At 41.8% G+C, this 27,323-nt stretch overlaps 1 protein-coding gene and 1 long non-coding RNA gene across 9 annotated transcripts in view; one reads left to right on the forward strand and one right to left on the reverse strand.

The window, feature by feature from the left end:
• Positions 1-27,323, reverse strand: part of myt1la (myelin transcription factor 1-like, a) — a 93,995-nt gene that overhangs the window by 55,720 nt on the left and 10,952 nt on the right. For all 8 annotated transcript variants that reach the window (XM_085770515.1, XM_085770517.1, XM_085770514.1 and 5 more), the window contains exon 5: positions 1,367-1,851. In XM_085770515.1, the coding sequence (XP_085626641.1) occupies positions 1,367-1,851 (485 nt within the window). The remainder of the gene's footprint in view (positions 1-1,366; positions 1,852-27,323) is intronic.
• LOC146961127 (uncharacterized) lies at positions 7,033-9,186 on the forward strand. The gene is made up of 8 exons (XR_015035182.1): positions 7,033-7,141; positions 7,283-7,402; positions 7,490-7,537; positions 7,619-7,702; positions 7,792-7,857; positions 8,513-8,573; positions 8,664-8,835; positions 8,937-9,186. It is a non-coding gene; the product is annotated as an uncharacterized LOC146961127 (long non-coding RNA).

Here is a 27,323-nt window from a genome sequence, read left to right on the forward strand (position 1 = left end):
CCTCCAGGAGAGCTTTGACCGGATTCCGAGGGAGGCTGGAGACATTGAGTCCGAATGGACCATGTTCTCCACTTCCATTGTTGAAGCGGCCGTCCGGAGCTGTGGCCGTAAGGTCTCCGGTGCCTGTCGCGGCGGCAATCCCCGAACCCGGTGGTGGACACCGGAAGTAAGGGATGCCGTCAAGCTGAAGAAGGAGTCCTACCGAGCCTGGCTAGCTCGGGGGACTCCCGAGGCAGCCGACGGGTACCGGCAGCCCGGGCGGTCACAGAAGCAAAAACTCGGGTCTGGGAAAAGTTTGGGGAGGCCATGGAGGAGGACTACCGGTCGGCCTCGAGGAAATTCTGGGAAACCATCCGGCGCATCAGGGGGGGAAACAGTGCTCCGCCAACACTGTTTACAGTGGAGGAGGGGAGCTGGTGACCTCGACTGGGGATATCGTCGGGAGGGGGAAGGAATACTTCAAGGATCTCCTCAATCCCACTGACACGCCTTCCGTCGAGGAAGCAGAGGCTGAGGACTCAGAGGTCGATTCATTCATTACCCAAGCTGAAGTCACTGAGGTAGTCCGGAAGCTCCTCAGTGGCAAGGCACCGGGTGTGGATGAGATCCGCCCTGAGTACCTCAAGTCTCTGGATGTTGTGGGGCTGTCGTGGCTGACACGCCTCTGCAGCATCGCGTGGCAGTCGGGGACAGTGCCTCTGGACTGGCAGACCGGGGTGGTGGTCCCTCTCTTCAAAAAGGGGGACCGGAGGGTGTGTTCCAACTACCGGGGGATCACACTCCTCAGCCTCCCGGGGAAAGTCTATTCCAGGGTGCTGGAGAGGAGAATTCGGCCGATTGTCGACCGAAAGAACGGGATCCCGGATACAAGCGGCCGAAATGAGCTTCCTCCGCAGGGTGGCGGGGCGCTCCCTTAGAGATAGGGTGAGGAGCTCTGTCACCCGGGAGGAGCTCGGAGTAGAGCCGCTGCTCCTCCACATCGAGAGGAGTCAGCTGAGGTGGCTTGGGCACCTGTATAGGATGCCCCCTGGACGCCTCCCTCGTGAGGTGTTCCGGGCATGTCCCACCGGGAGGAGGCCCCGAGGAAGACCCAGGACACGCTGGGGTGACTACGTCACTCGGCTGGCCTGGGAACGCCTTGGGGTCCCCCCGGAAGAGCTGGAGGAAGTGTCCGGGGAGAGGGAAGTCTGGGGATCCCTGCTCCGACTGCTGCCCCCGCGACCCGACTCCGGATAAGCGGCGGACAATGGATGGATGGATGGACCTTTATTCTGAAGGAGCTTTAATACAAACATCTACCTTTATACTGAAGGAGCTCTAATATTAAAACATTGATGTGGTGAAGAAGCAGAAACATCAAACTCACCCTGCTGACGACTCTGCTCCTCCTCTTCCTCTTCCTCCTCGTCTTCCTCCTGCTCCTCCTCGTCGTCACCGTCCTCCACCTCTTCTTCCTCCTCTTCCTCTTCCTCCTCCTCCTCCTCTTCCTCTTCCTCCTCTTCCGCCCGCTCTCCTGTTATCGGCGCGTCGGCTCTCTCGACCTCGACCTCCTCCTCCTCTTCCTCTTCCTCCTCCTCCTCCTCCTCTTCCTCTCCCTGCTCGGAGAACTCGTCTTCCACCTCCCCGTCTCCTTCCTCCTCCTCCTTCCCCACCTCCCCTACTTCCATGGCTTCGTTCCCGTAGCCAGTGTAGACGCCGCCGGTGTCTTCCTCCTCCTCCTCCTCCTCCTCTTCCTCCTCCTCCTCCTCCTCTCCGGGGCAGGAGGTGATGAAGGGCCTCCTCTTGGCAGCCGGCTCCAGCGGCTGCTTCTCCAGAGCCTTCCTCTTCTTGGCCAACGGGCAACCGTACACACTGAGAGATGAGAGAGAAGATAGGAGAGATGAAGAGGAGGAGAAAGGAGGAGGAGGAGGGAGGAGGAAGAGGAAGTAGAGAGGAGGAGGTGGAGGAGAGAGGAAGATAGAGGAAGAGGAAGAGGAGGAGGGAGGAGGAGGAGAGAGGAAGAGAGAGGAGGAGAGAGGAAGAGAGAAGAGGAGGAGTTGGAAGTAGAGAGAGGAAGAGGAGGAGAAGGAAGAAGAGGAGGAAGAGGAGAGAGGGAGAGGAGGAGGAAGAGGAGGAGAGAGGAAGAGGAGGAAGATGAGGAAGAAGAGGAGGAGAGAGGAGGGAGAGGAGGAGGAGGAAGAAGAGGAGGAGAGAGGAAGAGGGAGAAGAGGAGGGAGGAGAGAGGAAGAGAAAGGAGGAGGAGAGGAGGAGAGAGGAAGATGAGGAGGAAGAGGACGAGGAGAGAGGAAGAGGAGTAGGAGGAGGAAGAGGAGGAGAAATTAAGATGAAGACGATGAGAAGAAGGAAGAGGAGGAAGAAGAGGAGGAGGAGGAGGAAGTAGAGAGAGGAAGAGGAGGAGGAGAGAGGAAGAGGAGGAGGAGGATGAGTAGGAGAGAGGAGGAGGAGGAAGAGGAGGAGAGAGGAATAAGAGGAAGAGGAGGAGGAGGAAGAAGAGGAGGAAGAGGAGAGAGGGAGAGGAGGAAGAGGAGAGAGGGAGAAGAGGAAGAAGAGGAGGACAGAGGAGGGAGAGGACAACATCCGTGATCAGCAGCCATCTTTGTATCTTTGTTCTCATATCTACTATTTGATCATCTCAGCATATTTCATATTCAGCTCCAGTGGCTCAGAGCTTTGTGTCCTTCCTCTGCTGAACTGGAGCGACGCTCCGGGTCAAACTAACGGGAAAATCTGGAGCCAAACGGGAAAACCTGGAGCCAACTCTGGCAGACAGACCGAGCCGGGCCGGAGCTGGCTCACATCCGACGCTCCGCAGCCAGGAAAACTGTCCGAGTGCAGCGACGCTCAGTCAGACGTTTCTCCTGGCTGCTGCTGCTGCTGCTGCTCATAGTTTAGATTTAGTTGTGTTTTTTTACCCCGTCACTGCTCCACAGAACAAAGATCACATCTGTAGACACAGACTGAGCTCTACGGAGGCCCACAGGGGTCAAATGTGCTGTATCTATGATTATCTAAATAAACATAATTCGGTCACCCGTTAATTGACAGGCCATTAATTATGTGATAAGGTTAAGAAATAGCCCAGAAATGATAATTAATTGCATTATAATGTCTAGAAATAGCCAAGAAATACCAAATAATTTCGTAGTAATGTCAAGAAATAGCGAAGAAACAATAAATTCTGTGGTAATGTCAAGAAATAGCCCAGAAATAACAATTAATTGTATAATAATGTCCAGAAATAGCGAAGAAATTACAATTAGTTGCGTAATAATGTCCAGAAATAGCCAAGAAATTACAATTGTTGCGTGATAATGTCAAGAAATAGCCAATAAATAACAATTAATTGCATAGTAATGTCTAGAAATAGCCAAGAAATAACAATTAATTGTATAATAATGTCAAGAAATAGCCAAGAAATAACAGTTAATTGCGTAGTATTGTCAAGAAATAGCCAAGAATTAATAATTGATTGTGTACTAATGTCAAGAAAGAGCCAAGAAATTACAATTAATTGCATAATGTCAAGAAATAGCAAAGAAATAACAATTGTTTGTGTAGTAATGTCAAGAAATAGCAATTAATTGCATCATAATGTAAAGAAATAGCCTAGAAATAACGATCTCCAAGCAGTGGACATATATTTGTGTCTTTAAATGGTACATTTCCATCTCTTTGTTGTACTTTTTCATATCGTGATTGTGATTTTTCATCCCTTTGTAGTTGATTTGCAAACTCTTTTTTTTTTTTTATGTGATGCATAAGAATAACGAATAAAAAATGTAATGTAATCTAATCAAAAGGGGAATGAGAGTCAACATCTTCAGTTAAAATGAATGTTATGAATCATATCTGTAAACGTTTGGTTCATCCACATCTGAATAATCTGAGCAGAAATATAAAAAACGTCTTTATGCCGTAACAATATTAGTTATTATACAACATAATAATAACGTCTTTCACTTCTTTGTAGCGGCCTCAAACAACTTTGAGAGAAAAACTGCCCATGTCATGTTTGAAATCCTTCCAAAATAAGAGTTCCCATAAGAATATTAATGGAATCACAGCGGGACATCGTGTTCATCTCTGCTGCAACAGTTTAAACCAGCGTCTGCACGTCTCAGGGTCTTTTTTACTCATAGAATAACTGTCAGGGTAAAAGAAATGGTTGCATTAATGTGTTTACATGTGTTTGCTGTGCAGATTCCCCTCCTCGTTATAGTAACTTATGCCACAAAAAGGCAGAAGAATCACAGCGAGACAAATTAAATGTGTCTTTGGGTGGACCAGAGTGTGAGTCTCAGCTTCAGCTTCAACACGATGCTGATTATCACCGTCAAAATCTCTGGGTAACTGTGGTTTTTTTGTGAATAATATATGTTTTTATCAGGTAACGGTGACAAAACAGACAAAAAATAAATCAATAAATGAAAAGGATAATTAAAAGAATGGAGGATGCATGCAGATAAATGTATACCTCTGCAAAAAAACACAGAATTAGTCAAGTTATATCTTTGAAATTGTGCAGATATACAGTCTTAATTCAAATGCATCTTTGTGTGCAAACATATGCATGCACAATTTTAATAAAGTGGCCTGTCTATTCTTATGGAATCTATTTTTTAATAAGAATCTATAAATATATATTGGCAATAAAGTCTTAAAACATTTCACTTGACTCGGAATAAATCTAATATATTGAATATTCTTCCTTGGACAAACATTGAAACTGCTCGTCACAAAAAAAAACGAGAAACAAGAAAGATGTTTTCTATCTCCATGGAAACGGGCTGTGTGTGTTGTCAGAGAGACAGCATCAGCATCAGCATCAGTATCAGCGGGGTCGCAGTCAGAGGTCAAAGTGTTTCTGTTCAGACGTCGACACACACTGATGGATTCACACAGCAGCAGAATCAGCCTTTACCCGGGGAAAAAAAAAGAGGAAAAAGAAGCCAAAGCTTATTCAACCGGGGCCTCAATTACGCAAATCCCATAATAGTCATTAACTGTTGGGAAAATTCTGCTTTAATTGCTCCAAAACAGCAAGCACAATTATACACGCCTTTAATGTGGATTTTTAGGAAGTCAATTAGTCCATTTCCATATGAAAGAGCTGATTTAGTGTTTGGAGGGGAAGTTGAAGGAGGAGATGCTGCTAATGCTGCTGCTGCTGCTGCTGTTAATGCTGCTGCTGCATCATGCATCCTACTGCTGCTGCTAATGCTGCTAATGCTAATGCTGCTGCTGCTGCTAATGCTGCTAATGCTAATGCTGCTGCTGCATGCATCCTACTGCTGCTGCTAATGCTGCTGCTGTTAATGCTGTTGCTGTTGCTGCCAATGCTGCTGCTGCTGCTGATAATGCTGCTGTTAATGCTGTTGCTGCTGCTGCTGCTGCTGCTGCTAATGCTGCTAATGCTACTGCTGCTGCTGCTGCTGCTGCTGCTAATGCGAGAGGCACCTGGCTGCAGGCCTCCGCTGTGAGGTCGCTTCCGGTGCAGGCTCCACTGTCAGGACGCCTCCACTGTCAGGACGGTCAGGACGGGAAGTACGGACTTTTTTGGGGGTCGGGGGGCGGGGCGGTGCAGGGGGGAGTGAGGAAGTTTAATGTCGATTGCATCCGCCATTTAAACCGAGTGACACCAGCGTGTCAGTCAATGTCCAGAGGAGCGCCGGTGAGTTGCTGATTTTGCGTACACAGAGTAAGTAAATACATGATTTCTTGTGTTCTTCATCAATATCGGTGTCGTAAAATAGTAACGTTATAGAAGTCATTAATGATGCAAATTACTGGATGTTACATGTCGGTTTGTGTTGTCGTTTTGAAGTTAGATAACGCCAAAGTTAGCTTTCTCCAATGGTTAGCATCAACACCGTAAGTTCTCAGGGACCCTTTTTTTTTAATGTGTCATGTGTTTGTTTTTGATACTTGAGTACATTTTGCTTCTAACATAACCTACTAGATTAAGTGTCTTGTTATAGCCACTGTCACTTAACTACGTTTTTGAATGCTGGACATTAACCCGCACTGCAGCATTTTCTTGGTCATTATTAATTCTTCTACAGAAGTAAGGCCTCATTTACACTACCTGGTGCAAGTGGCCATTTTACCTGTAAGCAAAGACAATCTAAGTTTGCAGGCTGTATTAATTAATTTGAATTGAAGTTCACGTACTATCATTCAAACACATGATGCATTTTATATCCTTTTTAGATGCATCATTCAATCATCCTGCGTGATGAAAAGCCTGCAGTGGAACGCTGCACAACATGCTGCAGTCAGTTTCACTGCCCCCTTTGCCCCAAAGGCATGTTCAAGCCAAGCCAACCAGCCAGACTTCAGCGGCATTTGGAGGCTCATATTAAAAATGCTATTAGATTTCAAGGTAATGCCATTGCATTTTAGATTAAACATACACACACACACACACACACACACACACACACACACACACACACACACACACACACACACACACGTATGTGTGCGTGCGTTCATGTGCCTTTTTTGACATTGTCTAATATAAACATTTTCTGGACTTACTCTTAGATAAGAAGATCTGCCGCTGCAATATGAACTGCAGGAATGGGGGACATTATCATTGTCCAATATGTGACAAAACTGTTGTTAGAAGGACAGACATGCAAGCACACTTAAAGTCTTGTCCCATACAACCATCTTCCACCTCAGCTGCTGCCCAGTCCAAACAGAGTCAGGATTCATCCTTGCCCTCCCTGCAACCAAGTTCGTCTGCTGCATCCATTCCTCTGCTTCCACCAACCATAATATCCCCATCTCCAGACCTTCTTGTGCAACATTGGAAATATAATGCTTATGTTGCCTGATAATGATTTCTTAAACCTCAGGACCCCCAGCACCTGATATGCCTACACAGCATCATCCTGCAGTAGCTGGAACATCTCAGCAGCTCCATGTGCTCCCCACTGACCCAAACACAGGTAGGTGTTTTTTTTTTTTTTTTAAATCAACACAAAATAGTATTGGCAAGATTTTATGTTAATTACTTTTTTTGATAGACACTAATGCCTGTGGACCACATTGTGAAATGATCACAAAAAGTGAGAATGTGAGACCATGCCGATCATCATGGTCCTTCAAGCTTCATCCTGCCCAAGAGCAGCTGGTATGTGTTCTTGAAAAAAACAGCTGTGTGATATATTAGACAGATACGTGCTTCTCATCTTGACGCCCTACCACCCATGTTCCTATGTTTATAAATTTAAATATGCTTGCTATGATTTTTTTTTTCTTCTTCAACAATCAGCTTAAATACGTATTGGACACTGACAACCAAGCGGGCGAGCTCATTGTAAAAACAAGAAAAAGTTGCCTGACCCGAGCTGACTTCTGGGGGCTTGGATTGAACAAGGAAATGGAATCAACCGTGAGTTAACATTTGAACCCATTTTAATTGTGAGCTAATCATGTTTGTATGTCACTGCCAAGTTTTTGTTTTTTGTTTGGTTTGCAGATAGGAAATGCGTGCTTTGAAGTTATTGAGAAAATTGCTCAATCACAGGTATAAAACATAAATATTGTTTTCGTAGTATACTTTTTATATTTTATGGGTATTTGCTCACATTTGAAATGTATTACACAGGGGAAAACCATTTTTGTTGCTGACCTCTATGTTGTAGCAACCTGGCGAAAACCAACATTGTGTGATCCACTTGCAAGCTTACCTGTAAGTGCAACTTATCCTACTGAATTTTATTCAGATTATATTTCTTGTGTATTTTACCTGTTTGCTTTTGAACTTTTCCTTTGTATTAGAATGATGCTTCAATCAGAGATGCCATTGTCATTCCTGTGTGGAAACCTGGGCATTTCCTGCTCTCTGTAAGTAGTGATGCTTACTGTAACAGGTGGTTTGCATGTCACAGAAAATTTATATCAAATATTAACAAAAGTATCTTCATTTTCTATTGCAGTGCTGTTGTTGTATTGTGTTGTGCTGCACTTTCACACAATGTTGAGTTCAAATGTCACTAACTACAATTACAGGTTTTGAAACCAGTACAGAGAGAAATAGTCTTTCTTGACTCCAAATGTGCTGAAGCACCATTAGGATTTGGTGATAAGGAGATGAGGGAGCTGATGAGGTCACTAACAAAAACTTTTTTTGTGTGTGCTTTTTGGAGTTCATGTTCCAAAGCTGTTCTAAAGAGTTCCATATTTAGTTTTTTAACCAGGTCATGTTCAGATCTGTGTGACAGCCTTTTTATGGTGCAACATAAGTACAGTTGTAGTTTTGTGTATCAAATCATGCTTATAAATCTTATATTAGTTTTACAGATTTACCAACATTAACGTATTTCATACAATTGAGCCAAGAAACTGGCACCATAAAAAAGCCTTTTGAAATAATGTGTGGAGTGTGACTGCATGGAAAGGGATGCATGGATGGTCTGTCCTGAATCGGAACCAGTGATGCATGTGAAAAGAGCCCATATTTATCATTATATTATTTATCTTTTTAATGCAACTGTTTTAGAAACCTTTCCCAGTCACTAAATCCTGGCAACTGGACAGAGAAAACTGGATTACAAATTCAGGTAAGAGTATAAAGTATGTATATATTAATAGTTGAATACTTAAATACTGTAAAACAATAATTACATAATTGACTTCTTTCTGATATCTAGGGTTTTCCACGACAACCATATGGGATTGACTGTGGCATCTTCATGTTGATGGTATTAATTATTTGTGCAATTCTGTGTGCGTTACAGATATCAGCATTAAACTAAAATTACTATGTTTTATTCCTAGAATGCCTTTTACACCACACTGGATGCTCCCTATGACTTTTCTATTGTAAGTTCATTCATGGAATCAAAGTAAGCTCAAAATTACAACAACAAAACATTTATTATGACATGGTGTGAGGCTTTTGTTTTTTTATCTTCACTTTTCAGATGGACATGCCACTTTTGCGACAGTGGTGGTGTATCATCCTTATGGAAAACTTTGACCTTGGAAGGTGAGACTGCAAAGATTTTGATATTGACTTGAAATTGTTGCAAGAAATGTTTTATTTATTTCTATTGTTTAATCATTTTTGAGCCATGGAAAGCTGTTCGCCCACTGGACAGATGCATCAAAAGCCCTCCTGCGAGGTGAGGTGCCACCAGTGTTTAGGCTGATGAAAAGGAAGGTGGATGACATACAGTAACTGAGGTCAGATTTAAATTTTGTTTGAGTTCCATCTGAGTTTTTCTTTTGTTTCAGGTCAGAAACCAGCATTTCTATTTCCCTATTTTTTTTTTTACCAATCTTTTTTCCAATTTTACTGCAATTGTGGGGTCGCTTTAAAGAACATGCCATTCACAAGTTGAGGTTAGACCTTCTGTCTGCAGTTTAAAAATAAAGTGTCTAGATCATGCATGATTGGATGATTGCATGATCTCTAATATGCCGAGGAGGGCACTGCTGGATCTTTTCTTTTTTTCTTTTTGGAGCTTGTGTTTTGAATATTACAACTGATCATTTTGCCTATATATTTTCAGGATGAAGAGCAGCAGGCTGAGGTCTCAGTCAGACCTGCCGACAAGGACACACCAGTGGAATGGTTAAGCTTTTTCACAGTATCTATTGGTCAGATACTGTTGGTGCAGCAGCTATGGTACAGACATCTTTCTGTCTTTTCCATAGGACTCGGTTGAAGATCGTATTCTCCATGATTGCAGACATGCAGCAGAGTGGGTTGAGGCCAATGAACAATTGTTCTCTGCCAAAGTGGGCCTGCCTGATATTCTGTGCATGGGGGAGGAGAACCAGGCTGAGGCTGCTCTGCAGTATGGGAGGATTTGGACAGAACAACTGGACGACGATGAGAAGGAATCCATCCTGGAGCCCTTCAAATTTACATTTTTCTCCACTGAGGACATGTGGACATTTTGTAAAGAAATTATGGACAAAAGAAACTGTTTGGCCTACTGTGAATGTCACACAGATGAGTGACTTGTGTTCTGGAAATAAAGGGCTACAGAACATTGGTCATGTTGTGACTTGGTGTTTTTTTTAATGTTTTTTTCTCTTTGATCACTTAATAATTCACTTGGATTATACTGTAGATATCAAGAGGGTTGTATCTAGTGGTACTTAGGTGTTCCAGCAGCACAAGAACATTAGCATAGACATAGAACCAAACTATTTGAAACTATTTGAAATTTATGGTGGTTATGAATAAAAATACAGAATGATACAACAGAAAAACAAATTGAAGAAAAAAAAGGAAAACAGCAGTGCAATAAAGTCAAAGTTAAATGATATTGAAAAGCCAGTGAAGTAATAGTACACAATAAAACTTATAGGCCTATGACAGCTTATGAGATGTTGGCTTATGAATATGAGTAATAACTTAAATTTGTGCACTGACCTATGTTATTCCTGCCCTACATTGTTTTCATTGATCAACTATTTTGGCCTCTTTTCAAGATCCTAAGCTCGCAAAGACAATTGAGCCCCGATTATCACCCACCGTTTGTTTTTCATAATGATAAGTTGTACAGTTAAGCAGCGCAGTGTATGCTATAGAGTCTACATAATATGGCAATCATTAATGAGAATTGTTTTGAAAAAGACAAAGGCTAATGCTTCAATTGTCCATATCAAAAGCTTTATTTTATATATACTATAGCAATTGATCGATTTTACATCATATTTTTACTAATTCATGCTTTTGTGAGGAGAGCGATTCAACCGGAAGTGTACTTGCGATTTTATTTTGAAACGTATCCCGTGCATTTCCTGTCCTGATAGTGACGGTGGCTTGTGAGTAGCCTGCCGCGGTAGCGGCCTCACAGTGGAGGCGGCTTGAGAGTGGAGCCTGCACCGGAAGCGACCTCACAGTGGAGGTCTGCAGCCAGGACCTCTTGGCTAATGCTGCTAATGCTACTGCTGCTGCTGCTGCTGCTGCTGCATCATGCATCCTGCTGCTGCTGCTGCTGCTAATGCTGCTGCTGTTAATGCTGCTGCTGCATCATGCATCCTACTGCTGCTGCTAATGCTAATGCTGCTCAGGCTGCTGCTGCTGCTGCATCATGCATCCTGCTGCTAATGCTGCTAATGCTAATGCTGCTGCTGTTAATGCTGCTGCTGCATCATGCATCCTGCTGCGGCTGCTAATGCTAATGCTGCTGCTGCTGTTAATGCTGCTGCTGAATCATGCATCCTGCTGCTGCTGCTAATGCTAATGCTGCTGCTGTTAATGCTGCTGCTGCATCATGCATCCTGCTGTTGCTGCTAATGCTAATGCTGCTGCTGCTAATGCTAATGCTGCTGCTGCTCAGGCTGCTGCTGCTAATGCTGCTGCTAATGCTAATGCTGCCGCTGCATCATGCATCCTACTGCTGCTGCTGCTAATGCTGCTGCTGCTTCTGCTAATGCTAATGCTGCTGCTAATGCTAATGCTGCTGCTAATGCTGTTGCTAATGCTAATGCTGCTGTTAATGCTAATGCTGCTGCTAATGCTAATGCTGCTGCTGCTGTTAATGCTGCTGCTAATGCTAATGCTGCTGCTGTTAATGCTGCTGCTGCTGCTGCTGCTCAGACCCGCAGACTGAAACAACCTGATCATCCATCAACAATAACTTCTCTCTCCGTCTTCCTCTCTTCATCCTGCCACCGACTCCGTCCACGTGGACAAAGACAATTAGTGATTTCTGAGACAAACTGAACCAGAGTCACGTTCAGTTTGGTGAAAACAGCAGCGACGAGCAGCTGCCACACCATGACTACACCACCACCACCACCCCCACCACCCTTTATAAACATCGTTATCTCTTTGATGCAGTTACAGTAACAGTTAGCAATTAGCACTTCTGCAGAGAAAAGTCACAAAGTGCAAGAGAACAGACAGTAGGAGGAAGACAGAAGTGTCAGATCGTTAAATAAACATGAATCTACAGCAGCTGTGTGAAACTAAATGCTAACGTCCACATGCAGCAGTGCTAACATGCTAAACCACAGGGGGTTAGCATGCGCGCACCTGTCTTAAAGGGATAGTTCAGCTTTTTTGAAGTGGAGTTGTATGAGGTACAAATGGCCATTAAAGCAGAAGTAAGTGATATATTTGTGTTAATATAAGACTTAAATATTTATATTCCGACAGCAATCACTTACATAGAGTGTTTGGACCGAAACACGGGTCTGTCAGTCCCTCTGCTCTGCTCTGAGCTGAGGAGAAAACATTTATCGTATCCTACAGTTTTTATCCAATGAGGAGAGAGAACGGCATGCAGGGCTGTGTGTGCAGCCAAGGGACGCCGTGAATGTGGCGACGTAGGGACGAGGACTGTTATGGTGCGTTCAAGGAAACTCGTATTTTTCCGACCGTGAAGTGGTACCAGTTCGATCTGGTACGACTTCACGGTCGGAAGTTACGAGTGGCCGTTATAGTGACTTTCACCAGTAAAACAGGTCGGAAAAACACGAGTGGGTTGCCTGGAACGCTACAAAGTCGTAAGTTGTGACTTGAAGCTGTAATTTACGATTTCAAAAGCCTGCCTGGAACGCAGCATTAGCGAAAACGACCGGACCACTTACTTCTGCTTTAAGTATAATATCTGCAGTAGAAAGGTCTCTGCAAAAAACGTGACTTAAATTGATGCAGTTACACCATGGCTACCCGGTGCTAGGGATAGCCACAACGCTAAAGTATGGGGACAATTCTTTCAACCACAACAAACACTCAAAAAACAATCAAATATCTATGGTACATGACAGGAATCCTTAGAGACACCACTGAACTCATATAGTGTACAGTATAAACTTTGTGTTTTTGCATGTAAGGGCTTTTAGTTTAGCAACATTAGCTCAACTAATCAATTTCCTCAACATCCTCAATCCATAGAGGACCTAGGATTGAGCCCTGAGGAACTCCAGAGGAACAACTGGATTTTCTCATTTATAAAACCGTCGTCCTGCTTGGAGATACAAGTTTTCTAATTCAGCTCCGTTTTAAATCACAATAGAGCAACACATGGATGTAATTCCCAGTGTTTAAATCCTACATCCATCCAGCTGTTATTACTAGGCTACACTCGTTAAACTCATTTCAATGAGAATGTCTTCGTTTCATAATGAACATGAATTTTCATCTTCTTTTCTCCATCTTCTAGCCAACTCTGTCCAACTCAAGTCTGAATGTTTAGATGTTTAATTCAAGATAATAAAAAGAAAGATAAATAGTGAATTTTCTATAATCTGATTAAACATCAATGTGTTTTTAATGTAATGTTAGAAAAACCAGCAAAGCTTTGTCTGAGGATAAACTGTCTTTAAATCCATTTATTCCCCACACAGCACTGCAGCAGCACGCCTCACACACACACTCACACACACACTTCACCTCAAATGATCCCTCCATCTTTTACCTTATGGGCTGTCAGGCTGCCAGCTTGCCTGTGTGTTTGTGCGAATGTGTGTGTGCATATGTGTGTGTGTGTGTGTGAGAGAGAGAGTGACCTTGGCCACCTCGCTGTCTCCCGCCAATTAAAATTCCGGTGGTAATTAAAGCAGATCAGAAACGAGGGAATGCTGCAGACAAGGGCGAGAGACTATGCATGGTAATTATGTGGAAGAGAGAGAGAGAAAGAAAGAGAGGAGGGGGTTCACAGTGAGCCGATCTGCTGCTGCAGTCTGATGTGATGCATCACGATCGACTCGATCAATAATTTATCTAAATGAAGATCTGATTCCAGTGCAGATCAGATTAAACACACACATATACACACGCTTTTATTGTGAAAAGCAGGAATCTCATCATATCAGAGCACTGAGTCGTTTTCTGTTGGTGCTGTAATGTCCAGAAATAGCCAAGAAATAACAATTAATTGAGTAGCAATATCAAGAAAAGCCTAGAAATAAGAATTAACTGCGTGATAATGTCCAGAAATAGCCAAGAAATTACAATTAATTGCGTAGTATTGTCAAGAAATAGCGAAGAAATAATAATTTGCGTGATAATGTCAAGAAATAGCCAAGAGTTAATTGCGTAGTATTGTCAAGAAATAGCAAAGAAATAACAATTGATTGTGTAGTGATGTCAAGAAATAACAATTAATTGCGTCATTATGTCAAGAAAAAAGCCTAGAAATAATGTTCAATTTCATAGTAATGTCATGATCTTAATAAAGGCAAAAGATTACACATGCCTTCTTTGAAATCTTTGGTAAAGCCACACACATGTACGCTTTTATTGTGAAAAGCAGGAATCTCATCATATCAGAGCGTTGAGTCGTTTTCTGTTGATGCGGCTGCTACAGTGTTGCATTATGGGTTGTTTGTAGCCTCGCTGTTGCTACGCTAACAGGTTTCTATGAGTCTATTTATAATTCTGTCATATAGATTGAAGTCAGAACGAGTGTGTGTGTGACGTGTGTGTGCGTGAGGACACACATTTACGTATCTCCTCAAGTCTGTCGTTGTGTATGTGAGGACAACTGGAGTCCATCACTGTCTCTGAGTGGAAATGTCCAATTATGTCTCTGTGAAGACACATGGAGTCCAATTATGTCTCTATATCAACATATTGAGGTTCATATAGTGATTTATAGTTGGACACATGTCTCAATTCTTGTCTATAATAAGACAACTGCAGTTTATCATTGTCCCTGTTAGGACACATGGAGTCCATTTGTCTCTACGAGGACACTTGACATTTATAGCTGCATTATTCTCTTGGATTATCCGTGTGGACCTGTCTTCTGTGTCTCTTCATGGACGTGTGACACGTGTTGATCAAACTGGACATCTGGACGTATCTTGTGGTTTATAGACGGACACCTGTCTGTCTCTATGAAGACGCCTGTCTCGTGTTTCGTCTACGATAAGACAACTGCAGTCTAACACACTGTAAAAGCTCAAAATCTTTCCAAGAATATTTGTCTTATTTCTTGTCAAAATGTCTCATCAAAACCGAACCAGTTGTCTTATTTTGACAAAACCAAACTCTTTCCACTTAAAATAAGACCTAAAAATTAACTTGTTTTTAGATAATTTTCACTTGTTTCAAACAGATTTTCAATTGAAATAAGTAGAAAAAAGTTTTTTGGGCTTGTAATAGGATAGAAAAACTTCACTATCAGATTTTTCTACTTATTTCAAGTGAAAATCTGCTTGAAAGAAGTACAAAGTGTCTAAAAACAAGCTACTTTTAATGTGATGAGTCTTATTTTTAGTAGAATTAGATTTGTTTTGACTAGAAATGAGACAAATATTCTTGGTAAGATTTTGAGTTTTTGCAGTGCATTGTCCCTGTGAGGACACCTTTGCATCTGAATGTTGTGCATTTTATATTTTATCTGGGATGGACCGTTTATTTATTATCTTTTATTGTGTCTTTATCTGATTATTTTTATCTTCTTATTCTTATGTTTTTATTGTATTTATTTGACTGTACAGAACTTGGGAAACCTCCGTGTTTATTTAAAATTGTGCCGTGATCTCGATCGGCTCATCAGGTCAGTTTTCACCTGTCACTCAGAAACTCCCACCAGAGCCTGAAGCATCGGCGCTGTTGCCGTGGTTACCTGCAGCTCGATTTACACTTTCTTTAAGAGTTTCAGAAACTACTGTAGCCTACTGTACGTCTACGAGTTATTTTCCTCTCGTCGACCACGGAGGAGAGATGAAGATGTAACTTTACACTTTACCACTGAATCAATTCAACGATTTATTTATTTATTTATTTATTTAACCCTCTATGGTAGCTACGCATTATGATGCCAGTGGGGAAAAAATGTCTGGAGTGTTTTTATGTCTCAAAATAGACTAAATAAACATAATCTAAAGAAATTTTTAAAAATTATTTATTTTTGGAAGTTTTTGGGGATTTGTTTCCTGTAGGCAACATTGTACCATTACGGTTCATCATCTACTGTATTAGAAACACCGACCAGTCTCTGTAGACTTTCACCTTCACTGGCCTCATCCTCATCTTCCTCATCATCATCATAATAGCCTGATGTTTACTTTACTGCATCCAAAATCACATTTATTAAGGATAAAAAACAAAATTATGATGAATTATATGTTTTTGAACATTATATTTACACCTAAACACACACTACCATAGTCTCATAATGCAATATTGATTCCATAATAGTCCACTGTCGCCTCAAGGCAACATTGCAATTTTCTATAATGGTACGTTGTTGCTTTCGGGCAACAGCTGCATTTTAACAAGTTTCCATTATTTAATAAGTAAATAAATTGCATGGAACTATTAAAAATTAAACTTTACTAATCTATTAGTGTAAATATATTTTTTTCCAGATGAAAAAGGGCCAGGAAGTTACTGTATGTTTTCAGACCGTTTTAGTGGAGCAAAATGGCAAACCTGTTTCCTTTGAAAAAGTCTGTAAAAAAGGGTTTCAGTGGCTTCTTGAAAGTCATGTGATAAATTAAAGCATTGTTATTGGTTCTCTAAGGTCTCCTCTCTTTTTTAAAGTATTACAGCTTTAAATGGGATGAATTGAGATGTGAGAAGCCAGAAAGTGGTTTGTTGCTGCCTGAGGGCAACATGGTACCATAGAGGGTTAAATGAAAATTTCAAATATTTTTAAAAAGTTTAACAGATTTAAATTTTCTCACTTTAAATGAATCTTTTTAAATGTTTTTGTGATGCTGATAGACAGTGACATCATCATCATCATCATCATCATCATCATCAGTGTGATAATTACATCCAGGTATGTGCGGTTCGGTGCAACGTCACATGCCAATACTCATCGCCATGGCAACGCTGTGGTACCAACAGAGGAGGCTGGGGAGGGGGGGGGGGGGGCGGGGGGTATTTGGGGAGTTGTGTGTGTATATATGTGTGTGTGTGTGTGTGTGTGTGTGTGTATAAGAGACTGAGCAGCAGCAGCAGTGATGCATAGAGAGGAGGGGGGTCGGGGGGGGGGGTTGTGGGCGACACAATGTTCACATCCTATACTAGCGGTTGCCATGGGAGACAGCAGGCTGCATCCCTCCTGGTCCTCATACTGCAGCATCCGCTCGGTGCTGTCGCCATGGTGACATCCTCCAGAGAGAGAGGCAGACAGAGAGAGAGACAAAGAAAGAAAAGGTAGGGGAGGAAGAAAGAGAGGAGTGGGGGGGGGGAGGGGCGGGGGTGTGTGTGGGGGGGGGGGGGGGCTTTGATCCATACTGCCCCCCCCCCCCCCCCCACTCCTCATGGCATCAGTCATTTTCTTACAGTCAACAATTCTCAGGAAGAAGAAACAGCAGAGTCCAAATAATTTCCCACATTGGATTCAAACTGTGTGTGTGTGTGTGTGTGTGTGTGTGTGTGTGTGTGTGTGTGTGTGTGTGTGTGTGTGCGTGTGTGTGTGTGTGTGTGTGTGTGTGTGTGTGTGTGTGTGTGTGTGTGAGGGATTCACACAATGAAGCACAGAATCCATTTCTGGAGACTCGGTAACACACTAAACTACAGCTGCTCTGTTACAGTAGAACAACTTCACACCGACGACTGAACAATGAAACTACACAAAGACAAAACCACACCTTGTTACATATATTCAACACTATATACACACATATATATATATATATATATGTGTGTGTGTATATATACACTGCTCAAAAAAATAAAGGGAACACCTAAACAACACATTGTAACTCCAAGTATATCACACCCGTGTGAAATCAACCTGGGATGATCATTTTGATTATGTTATTTTGTTCTCAACACACTCTACTATATATTGAATAATGATTTTAAACTGCAATATTTCATTAATTGAGATCTAAGATGTGGTGTTTAAGTGTTCCCTTTATTTTTTTGAGCAGTCTATATACTGTATATATATACAGTATATATACAGTGGGTACGGAAAGTATTCAGACCTGCTTCAATTTCTCACTATGCTGCAGCTTTATGTCAAAATCAAAATAAATCACTCTTGTCACAGCAAAGTGTCTGAATATTCACGTTCAGGTGATATTTCAGTTTCACTTTTTTAAATTAATTTGTAAAAAATGTCTGAAATTCTGGGTTTGTGCTGTCATGATGGGGTGAGTGTAGATTAAAGACATTTTAACATAAAGCTGCAAAATAACAAATGGTGAAAAATTGAAGGGGGTCTGAATACTTTCTGTACCCACTGTTGTACATGTACATATGTATTTATATGTGTATGTTACTGCTGAGATGTGTTTGCTGCTGTGTGTGATTGTTCCTGCATTAGATTCATCAACAGGACAAATTCATTAATCAGTGAAATAATGTTAATTGAAGACGATATTTGAATTAATAAAAGAGCCAACATGGCGTCTCCCATGCTGCACAGTTGCTACGTGATGATGACGATGGTAAAGCCTTGGTAGCCACTCGTTAGGCAGCTTCAGACGTAAATATTTAGTATATTTCATCGTTTGATTGCGTTCGATTGCACTTTTTCAAGTAAGAAGTCGGAAAACCCTGAGTTCTGCGTTGTCTCGAACGCAGCATCAGTGTCTTATAAAGTTGGCTGGACGTCCACAGACATGAAGCTGCGGCGTCCATCTTTTTCCATGGGACTCTCATGTGATGTTAAATTCTCACTAATGATCTTCAGTCGGGTGTAAAAGTCTGATTCGCATTTAGCAGGAAAAAGACTGAAAAATAAAATAAATATCAAGAAGAAAGAAAAAACAAATCAGCGGCGCGGAGCTCTGACGACGTGGAGGATTCAGACGTTTGTGTGATCAGCTGATGATTTAACTGATTAAATGATTCATCCTCCGTTTCCCCGGAGACGAAGCATCAGTCTCCTCTTCCTCCTCCTCCTCCTCCTCCGTCACTTATTTACCACTGATGATATTTTCCCAAACTCTGTCTCCAGAGCCATGAAGAGGAACTTTAAATCCCAACAGGAGGAGGAGGAGACCTTCAAGTGCTCAGGGGAAAAAATGGAAATTTGAACATCTAAACGCTAAACGGACCTGGTGCTGGGACTGTTCCCACCAGGGAGGAAAGTTAACAGAAGGACGATGAGAAGAGTTGGAGGTAAAAACACAAACAAAAAAGTAAAAAAAATAGTGATTCCAAAGTTTCAAAATGAAAACTGGAAATTTGTGCGACTCGTTTTTTTTCCCTCTGAGTTTTATTTGTGTAGTTAATTTAGTTTATTTAATAGTGATTTGTTTGTGTCTTGGGATTGTAGGTTTTAAAGGTTTTAAATTAATAGGATTCACTCAGATTTGGAAAAAAAAAAAAAAAACCTGTTAAAAAAACTTTCAAAATAGAAGCTGAGAAGCCTTTAATGGCTTAAATCAGAAACCTAACAAACAGATTTCTTGGCTTTATTATCTTTGAAGGAAAAAGGTGTAAAACTGAAGACAGTGTCAGCAGCCATCACCTGACTGAGGAACTGGACTTTAGTTAAAGGGATAGTTCATCATTTTGTCAAATTGGCCCATTGCCATAATCCCTATAGTCATAGCAGTAGGTTCGTTACCTTTAATTGTCGGTGCAAGCTGTTTTTAGAACGGCGGAGCAGAGCCGTGAGCTGCTCAGAGCTACGCTACGGAGGCTCATTATGGGATTTCTTGGTTCAAACTCATCAAACTCATCAAATACACAATCCAACAACTCCACAACGCTCTGGTGGACAAGTTGTGAGCTGCACATTCACCACGCTATGAGATAATAACACAACGTTACCACACAGAGTTGTTTTAGAGGGAAATTCATGCAAAACCACTGATGCGTGTTGCCTTCAGGGACAGTTTTTCATCATCAGTCTCTGTATTTCCCTCTACAACAACTCTGTGTGGTAACGTTGTGTTATTATCTCATAGCGTGGTGAATGTGCAGCTCACAACTTGTCCACCAGAGCGTTGTGGAGTTGTTGGATTGTGTATTTGATGAGTTTGATGAGGGAAACCAACCGAGAAATCCCATAATGAGCCTCTGTAGCGTAGCTCTGAGCAGCTCACGGCTCTGCTCCGCCGTTCTAAAAATAGCTTGCACCGACAATTAAAGGTAACAAACCTACTGCTATGACTATAGGGATTATGGCAATGGACCAATTTGGCAAACAACAACAGTATCTCCACCAATGGAGCCACACGAGTCATTTTATCACTTCCTGTTTCTTAATCCTGAGTGGATTTTTAGTTATGACTGAAATTAAGTTCGTATCAAGACATTCTCACATTTTATTCTACAACATAAACCCATCAGTTGACACCTCAGTCACAGAAACAAACTCTAATCATCTGAGTCTGATCTAATATTTATATTTACCTCGATAAAACAGCTGCCAAGTTCAAACAGTTCACACTCTAAATATAAATCAGACAAATAACAAAAATAAAAACAAAAAAACAAATGAATTCATTCCAAAGGATTCTTGTGCCAAAGATGCAGCGAGTGTAAAAACCTGAACCTGAACGCAGCAGCAGCAGCAGCATCAGAGTGGAATCAGTCTGGAGCTTCACCACTGTCGGGTTTTTTTTTTTTTAAATCTGATAGTGGAGCAAGTTTTTCTTTCTTATTACAAGCACAAAAAAACTTGATTTTACTGGCAGATTTTTCTACTTATTTCAAGCAAGAATTAGTTTGAAACAAATGACAATTATCTAAAAAATAAGGTTTTTTCCTTATTTCCTTCCTTGTTTTAAATCCATGTGTATCGTCTACCATCAAACAGGACCACAATGGAAACAAGCCATTGGGCTTTATTGTGTTTTTTATCCCTTTGAACACTTGTCTACGGAAGCCCTAAAGGGCCAAGTCCGTATAAATTTTTTTATTATCGTTTTCTCGTGATAACGACTTATTATTTCGTTATCTCGAGATAACAAAGTCTGTTTTCTCGTGATAACGAATTAATTTATTTCGTTATCTCGAGATAACAAAGACCGTTTTCTCGTGATAATGAAATAATCATAGAATGTGTGGTTGACATGGTTGCCTAGCAACATGTTTCCCCGGTGCAATCGCTTCTGCTTACGGGGAAGTAGCAGCTGGTTAGCCGCTGTATGTTCGTAGCAGGGGGCTACTACGTATTAACTGACTCGCCGCTCTGTGTGTGTGTCGCGGTGATAATTTAACCGTGAAAAGTAGCTACAACACACACAACATAACGTTACAGCCGCAGTGTTGTGAGTGAATCATGTCGGGACAACCAGGCTTCATGAATCCGCTTCACAGACCCCGGTGCTTGGCCGCCGCCGCCGCTGCCGCCGCTGCTCTAGTGGCGGCCGGGCACCGGGGTCTGTGAAGCGGATTCATGAAGCCTGGTTGTCCACACACACAACATAACGTTACAGCCGCAGTGTTGTGAGTGAATCATGTCGGGACCAGAGCGATTGCTGGTCTGGACAGCAGGCTTCATGAACCCGCTCCACAGACCCCGGTGCCCGGCCGTACACACCCGGGGAAGGACATCCTGGCAGTTAAGAGGAAAAACTTTCTGCTTCTAAATTGTTGATAAGTTTAGGAGCAGCGCAGCGGCTCGCGGCTGCAGCTCTGTTCACTTCATACACTGAGAATGCAGTCAGTGTATGAAGTGAACAGAGCTGCAGCCGCGAGCCGCTGCGCTGCTCCTAAACTAGAAGCAGAAAGTTTCTCCTCTTAACTATGCTGCCAGTATGGCCTTCCCTGGGTGTGTGAGCCCGGCCGCCCCCGCCGCCGCCGCTGCTGCTGCTGCTACGGCGGGGAAGGCGAAGCTCACTGATCGCCTTCCCCGCCTGGCCGCCCCCAGCGGCGGCCGCGGCCGCGGCGGCGGCGGCGGCCGGGCTCACACACCCTCACTGCCAGGATGTCCTTCCCCGGGGTGTGTGAGCCACCTACGGCCGGGCACCGGGGTCTGTGGAGCGGGTTCATGAAGCCTGGTTGTCCAGACCAGCAATCGCTCTGGTCCCGACATGATTCACTCACAACACTGCGGCTGTAACGTTATGTTGTGTGTGTTGTAACCTACTTTTCACGGTTAAATTATCACCGCGACACACACACAGAGCGGCGAGTCAGTTAATACGTAGTAGCCCCCTGCTACGAACATACAGCGGCTAACCAGCTGCTACTTCCCCGTAAGCAGAAGCGATTGCACCGGAGAAACATGTTGCTAGGCAACCATGTCAACCACACATTCTATGATTATTTCATTATCACGAGAAAACGGTCTTTGTTATCTCGAGATAACGAAATAAATTAATTCGTTATCACGAGAAAACAGACTTTGTTATCTCGAGATAACGAAATAATAAGTCGTTATCACGAGAAAACGATAATAAAAAAATTTATACGGACTTGGCCCTTTAGGGCTTCCGTACTTGTCTAATGTTGTTCAATAAAGTTTTCAATCAATCAGTCAAAAAAATTTAAAGTGGAAAGAGATTAGTTTTGACTAGAAATTAGACATTTTGAATATTCTTGGAAAGATTTGGAGTTTTTGCAGTGCACTGTTCTTGTTTCTTTTCTGTTTTTGTAATTTTATGGTGCAAATAAATAAAACTAAAAAACTAAAACTACAACAGAATTCTTGTGCCAAAGATGCAGCGAGTGTAAAAACCTGAACCTGAACGCAGCAGTGGATTCAGTCTGAAGCTTCACCACCATTTGCAGGTTTATGAGCCTCAATTATTTCTATGATATGAATGAAAAAGTTCAGCTGGGAAATCACGGCCATGATCTTACAAAGTCAGGCTCCTAAAACCGGATGATGTGTGATAAAAAAATATTACCGAGAAGAACTAGTGGAGACGTCGGGCAGCGGATAGAAGTAAAAAAGAGGGTTTTTAAATCAAATCAAAATCGAATCCTTATTATTCCCAACAGGGCCGTTGTATAGGGGAGAAAGGTGATGATAACTCTAGGGGCCCAGCGCCCAGTGGGGCCCATAAAAAACCCCAGTAGTCTAATCTTTGTATGACTGATTTATTCTGCTTAGACCCTGACTAATACTCATAGTACACTGTAAAAACTCAACATCTTTCCAAGAATATTTGTCTTATTTCTTGTCCAAATGTCTCATTTCTAGTCAAAACTAATCTCTTTCCACTTAAAATAAGACTCATTACCTAAAAATGTACTTGTTTTTAGATAATTTTCACTTAAATTCACAATAAATAGAAAAATCTGCCAGTGAAAGTACGTTTTTTGTGCTTGTAATAAGGAAGAAAAACTTGCTCCACTATTAGATTTTTTCTACTTATTCCAAGTGAAAATCTGCTTGAAAGAAGTAAAAAGTGTCTAAAAACAAGCTACTTTTAATATGATGAGTCTTATTTTAAGTAGAATGAGATTTGTTTTGACTAAAAATGACATTTTGACTAGAAATAAGACAAATATTCTTGCTAAGATACTTGAGTTTTTGCAGTGTAATGCTGCATTAGCATCAAAACAAAGAAGGCTAAATAAAAAACGATAATACATACGTAGTCTAAGAAGAAGGGAAAAAAAGGAAAAGTTAGGGGGAGGGGCCCACTTTAGTATTCTTTAAGGGGGCCCAGAATTCCTAGCAACGGCCCTGATTCCCAACATCATCACGACTCCGGCGCTAAAAAGACCAAAGTGTGAAGTAGTGAAGTAGTGAAGTATATTATTCCAGAGCTTTTATTCTGGCGGGGTCTGGCGCTGAGTTTTCCCGCTGCAGCTCCGTGCCCTTCGCAGCAACATCCGTCTGCTCTGCCAGCGATTCGCCATCCTGCCCTTCTCATTATCTACCCCGTTACCTCGGGCGTCAAACCACCGCTGTCCTGAGCCGTGCAACCTCTACTCTACACGCCGCGCAATGCAGCCAGCCTCCCACACACACACACACACACACACACACACACACACACACACTGGAACACACACACACACACACACACACACTGGAACAATACCGTAGAGACGCTCCAGAATAACCTCCAAACATCTCAGCCAGGGCTTTGATTTCATAATGGATGTTTAAATCTGTTTTTCTCCCTAAATAATGAAACTACTTTCTAGTTTCCTCCTCCACAGCTTCATGTCTTCCTTTTTTTCCTTTTCTTTTCTGTTTTTTTTATTTCATTTGAGTGAAATCGTGCAGCTTCTGTTTCTGTTTCTGTTTCTGCTTCAGCTTCTCTTGTGTCGTCTGGTTTGATCTGTGCTTCACCTGTTTTATAAAAAGCGTGGGCGTCTGGGCTGCTGCTGCTCATTAAGCTGCTGGGGCGGATGGAGAGATGTTAACGGCTGCATCACACTACTACAGCCTGGATGAACATGTCTATTACACATAGGTATATATATTATAAACATGTTCATACTCTAATATCCAAATAAAAACAAGTACTTCAATCACTGAACGCCTTAATCTACACTACAAAATAAAAAATGTTAATACCTGTAATTTTCAGGGCAGCTCAGTCTGAACTGAGTTTGTTATTCCTTAAACACTATTTTATTTTATTGGTTTATTTGGGTGGGACAATGCACATTAATGGACATATAAAAACATGTAAATGTGCTGGATTGTAGCAGCTAGTGCTAGTTTCCATCCGGACTAACACCTGAATGACATTTATACTGGGAGAAGTAAAACAGATGTCTGTTTTAGGACCGATACTCATAATAAAGTATAAATACAGTACTATCACCAGTCTGCACTAATCTATGCTACTAACTCGGAGCAAACGCGTGTATCATTATATCAGCTGTCTTGTCTTGTTAATTTGCTGTTGTGTCGAATGTATGTAATGTTGTTGGGGTATATTGTACTGTATATTGTTTTGTATCTGTCTACATCGTCTACATTGTCTGTATTTAGTTGTTTGTGTTGTTTTATGTCTATGTCTATATTGTCCATTGTGAATGTGTATTCTTTTATTGTCTCCATGCTTTTAGACCCCAGGAAGAATAGTGGATGCTAAACAGATGCTAATGGGGATCTTAATAAACTTAAACATAAACATAAATGATAAAACATCGATTAAAATGCATTTTAAATGTCAAGATACATTAAAATGTTATGAAATATGCAATATTTACTAACGGTTACAGATTACCAGTAAGTTCATATTGTTATTTCTCTTTGATTTGAAATGATCTATTTCATTATTTTAAAATGCTTCTTCTTTTGTTTAAATTGTTTTTGTGCCCTTTGTAACGTTTTAAAGGGACAACGAGGAGTTTGTATTTGGTTCTAAAAGAGTCTCATATTAATGTGGATGAATCTACATTACCACTTGTTAATGGCTCCATTTTAGATAAATATATGGTTTTGTCTTTATCGTTATTTTGATATTATTATTTAGTGGTCGACTCGCCCAGCATTTCCTACTTTCGGTTTCCCGGGCGGACGCTGCCCGGCGGGTCATGGGAATAACGACACCGAATCGCCGTTTATGGTGGGAACTACGACGGCATCTGATCGTCTTCCAACCTCCGACTTTCATTCTTGATGAATGAAAACATTCTTGGCAAATGTTTTCTCTTTCGTCCGTCTTGCGCCGGTCTAAGAATTTCACTGCGCACACGGAGGCTCATGGGAAATGTAGTGGAAACACTTCGCTTTCCTAAACTCCTCGTTGTCCCTTTAACGTCTCAACTACATGAAGCACTTTGAATGCAAAAATGCATGTTTTTGGTCATTCTGGCGAGGTGCATCGTCTCGAACACTTTAAAGTCGGAAATTGGAGTTTTCAACTGGGAGAATCAGAAATCTGAGTCGTCTCAAACGCAGCGTCAGGTTGAACAACTGTTTCATCACAGCAGACCGTTAGTTACTCCTGTTCCCCGGGTGGAAGAGACGACATGATCTCTCTCCACCTCTGAGGAAAACTACGGTTGTGTAAATCACAGCGGCTGAACTTACAGACCTAACGACAGGAGGATGTTATTATTGAAATAAAGTGTTGCTAATAAAGGAATAATAAAGACAGGGCCGTTGTATAGGGGAGAAAGGTGATGATAACTCTAGGGGCCCAGCGCCCAGTAGGGCCCATAAAAAACCCCAGTAGTCTAATCTTTGTATGACTGAATTATTCTGCATAAAACCCTGACTAATACTCATAGTAATGCTGCATTAGCATCAAAACAAAGTAGGCTAAATAAAATGATAATACATACGTAGTCTATGAAAAGAAGTGGAAAAGTCAGGGGCCCACTTTAGTATTCTTTCAGGGGGCCCAGAATTCCTAGCAACGGCCCTGAATAAAGATAATCAGTGATTTATCCGCTGCTTTTTCCGGAAAACTGCAGATTATTCCTTGAAATGATCAACGTTGACCTTCTAGGAAAGGGCTCTCATTGTCATTACCACGGTTACGTTCTTGTATTTAATGTCTATTTTTCAATGTTTTATTCAGTATCAGTAAAACTTTGGTTTTTCCTCGGTGTCGTATTGAAACTCTCTGGACTGTCACGTCTCTACTGGGACCTTCACTGTTCTAACACGTTGATATTAAAAACAGATGCAAACATGTTTCTGGTCCCAGTGTTAGTGAAGGTGACAGAGATCTGGACGGACCGGACAGGGTCGCCAACGCAGACCGGCTGACTTCACAGCTCCTCGCTCCCTCGGCCTGATTGCTTTTCTCTCTGCCGCGCTGTGACGGGGGGCCGCTGGGGGAATCGAACAGGTCTGACACCGTGACGTGAGCTCATTTCTTGTCGCCACAGTTTCGGTTTGTGCAGCTGCTGAGTGAGAAGTTTGAAGCCCGCGGGCGCCGATTCATCTTCTCCGACCAGAAACATCCTCGTCTGCTGCACATCCCTCACTATTCACATTTATTTCCCCCAAAATTTTACTTTTCATTTTGTTTGAATTCAATTTTGATGAGATAATAATAATAATAACAATAATTTCCTTCATTTCACTTTGTCAATTCATTATTTTTGCAGATAAATTGATTCAGACGTATCAATGAGCCACTGTGAAGCTGCAGTCAGACAGGAAATGAAATGAAATCCAGACTCTGGAAGATTAAAAGTCGTCACTGAATTTATCGTCTGAGAACGACGTCGCTGAACGAAGCAGAAATTGAAACTTGACGAGTTGAAATTGGCCGGAAACATTTTAAATGAAATGGATTTGTGCAGATTTTAATGGAAATTTTGGTGGAAAGAGGAAGAAAAAAAAAATTCAAATCAACCTGTTGAAAAAAAACTTTCAAAATAAAAGCTGTGGAGGTTTTTAATGGCTAAAATCAGAAACCTACAATCTAATTTCCTTTTATAAAGGTGTAAAACTGGAGACAGTGTCAGGTGAATAGTTTCTTTTCACTATAGTCATCATTAAATCACACGTACACGTTCACCCTCTCGTATACAATCATTTTACACTTATACATACTTATAATATTTATTTAGACTCTGTTTGTTATAATAAGGCACTTGT

Source organism: Trachurus japonicus, chromosome 24 (assembly GCF_045865225.1).
Source record: "Trachurus japonicus isolate A0001 chromosome 24, Traja_1.0".
NCBI classification, from domain to species: domain Eukaryota; kingdom Metazoa; phylum Chordata; class Actinopteri; order Carangiformes; family Carangidae; genus Trachurus; species Trachurus japonicus.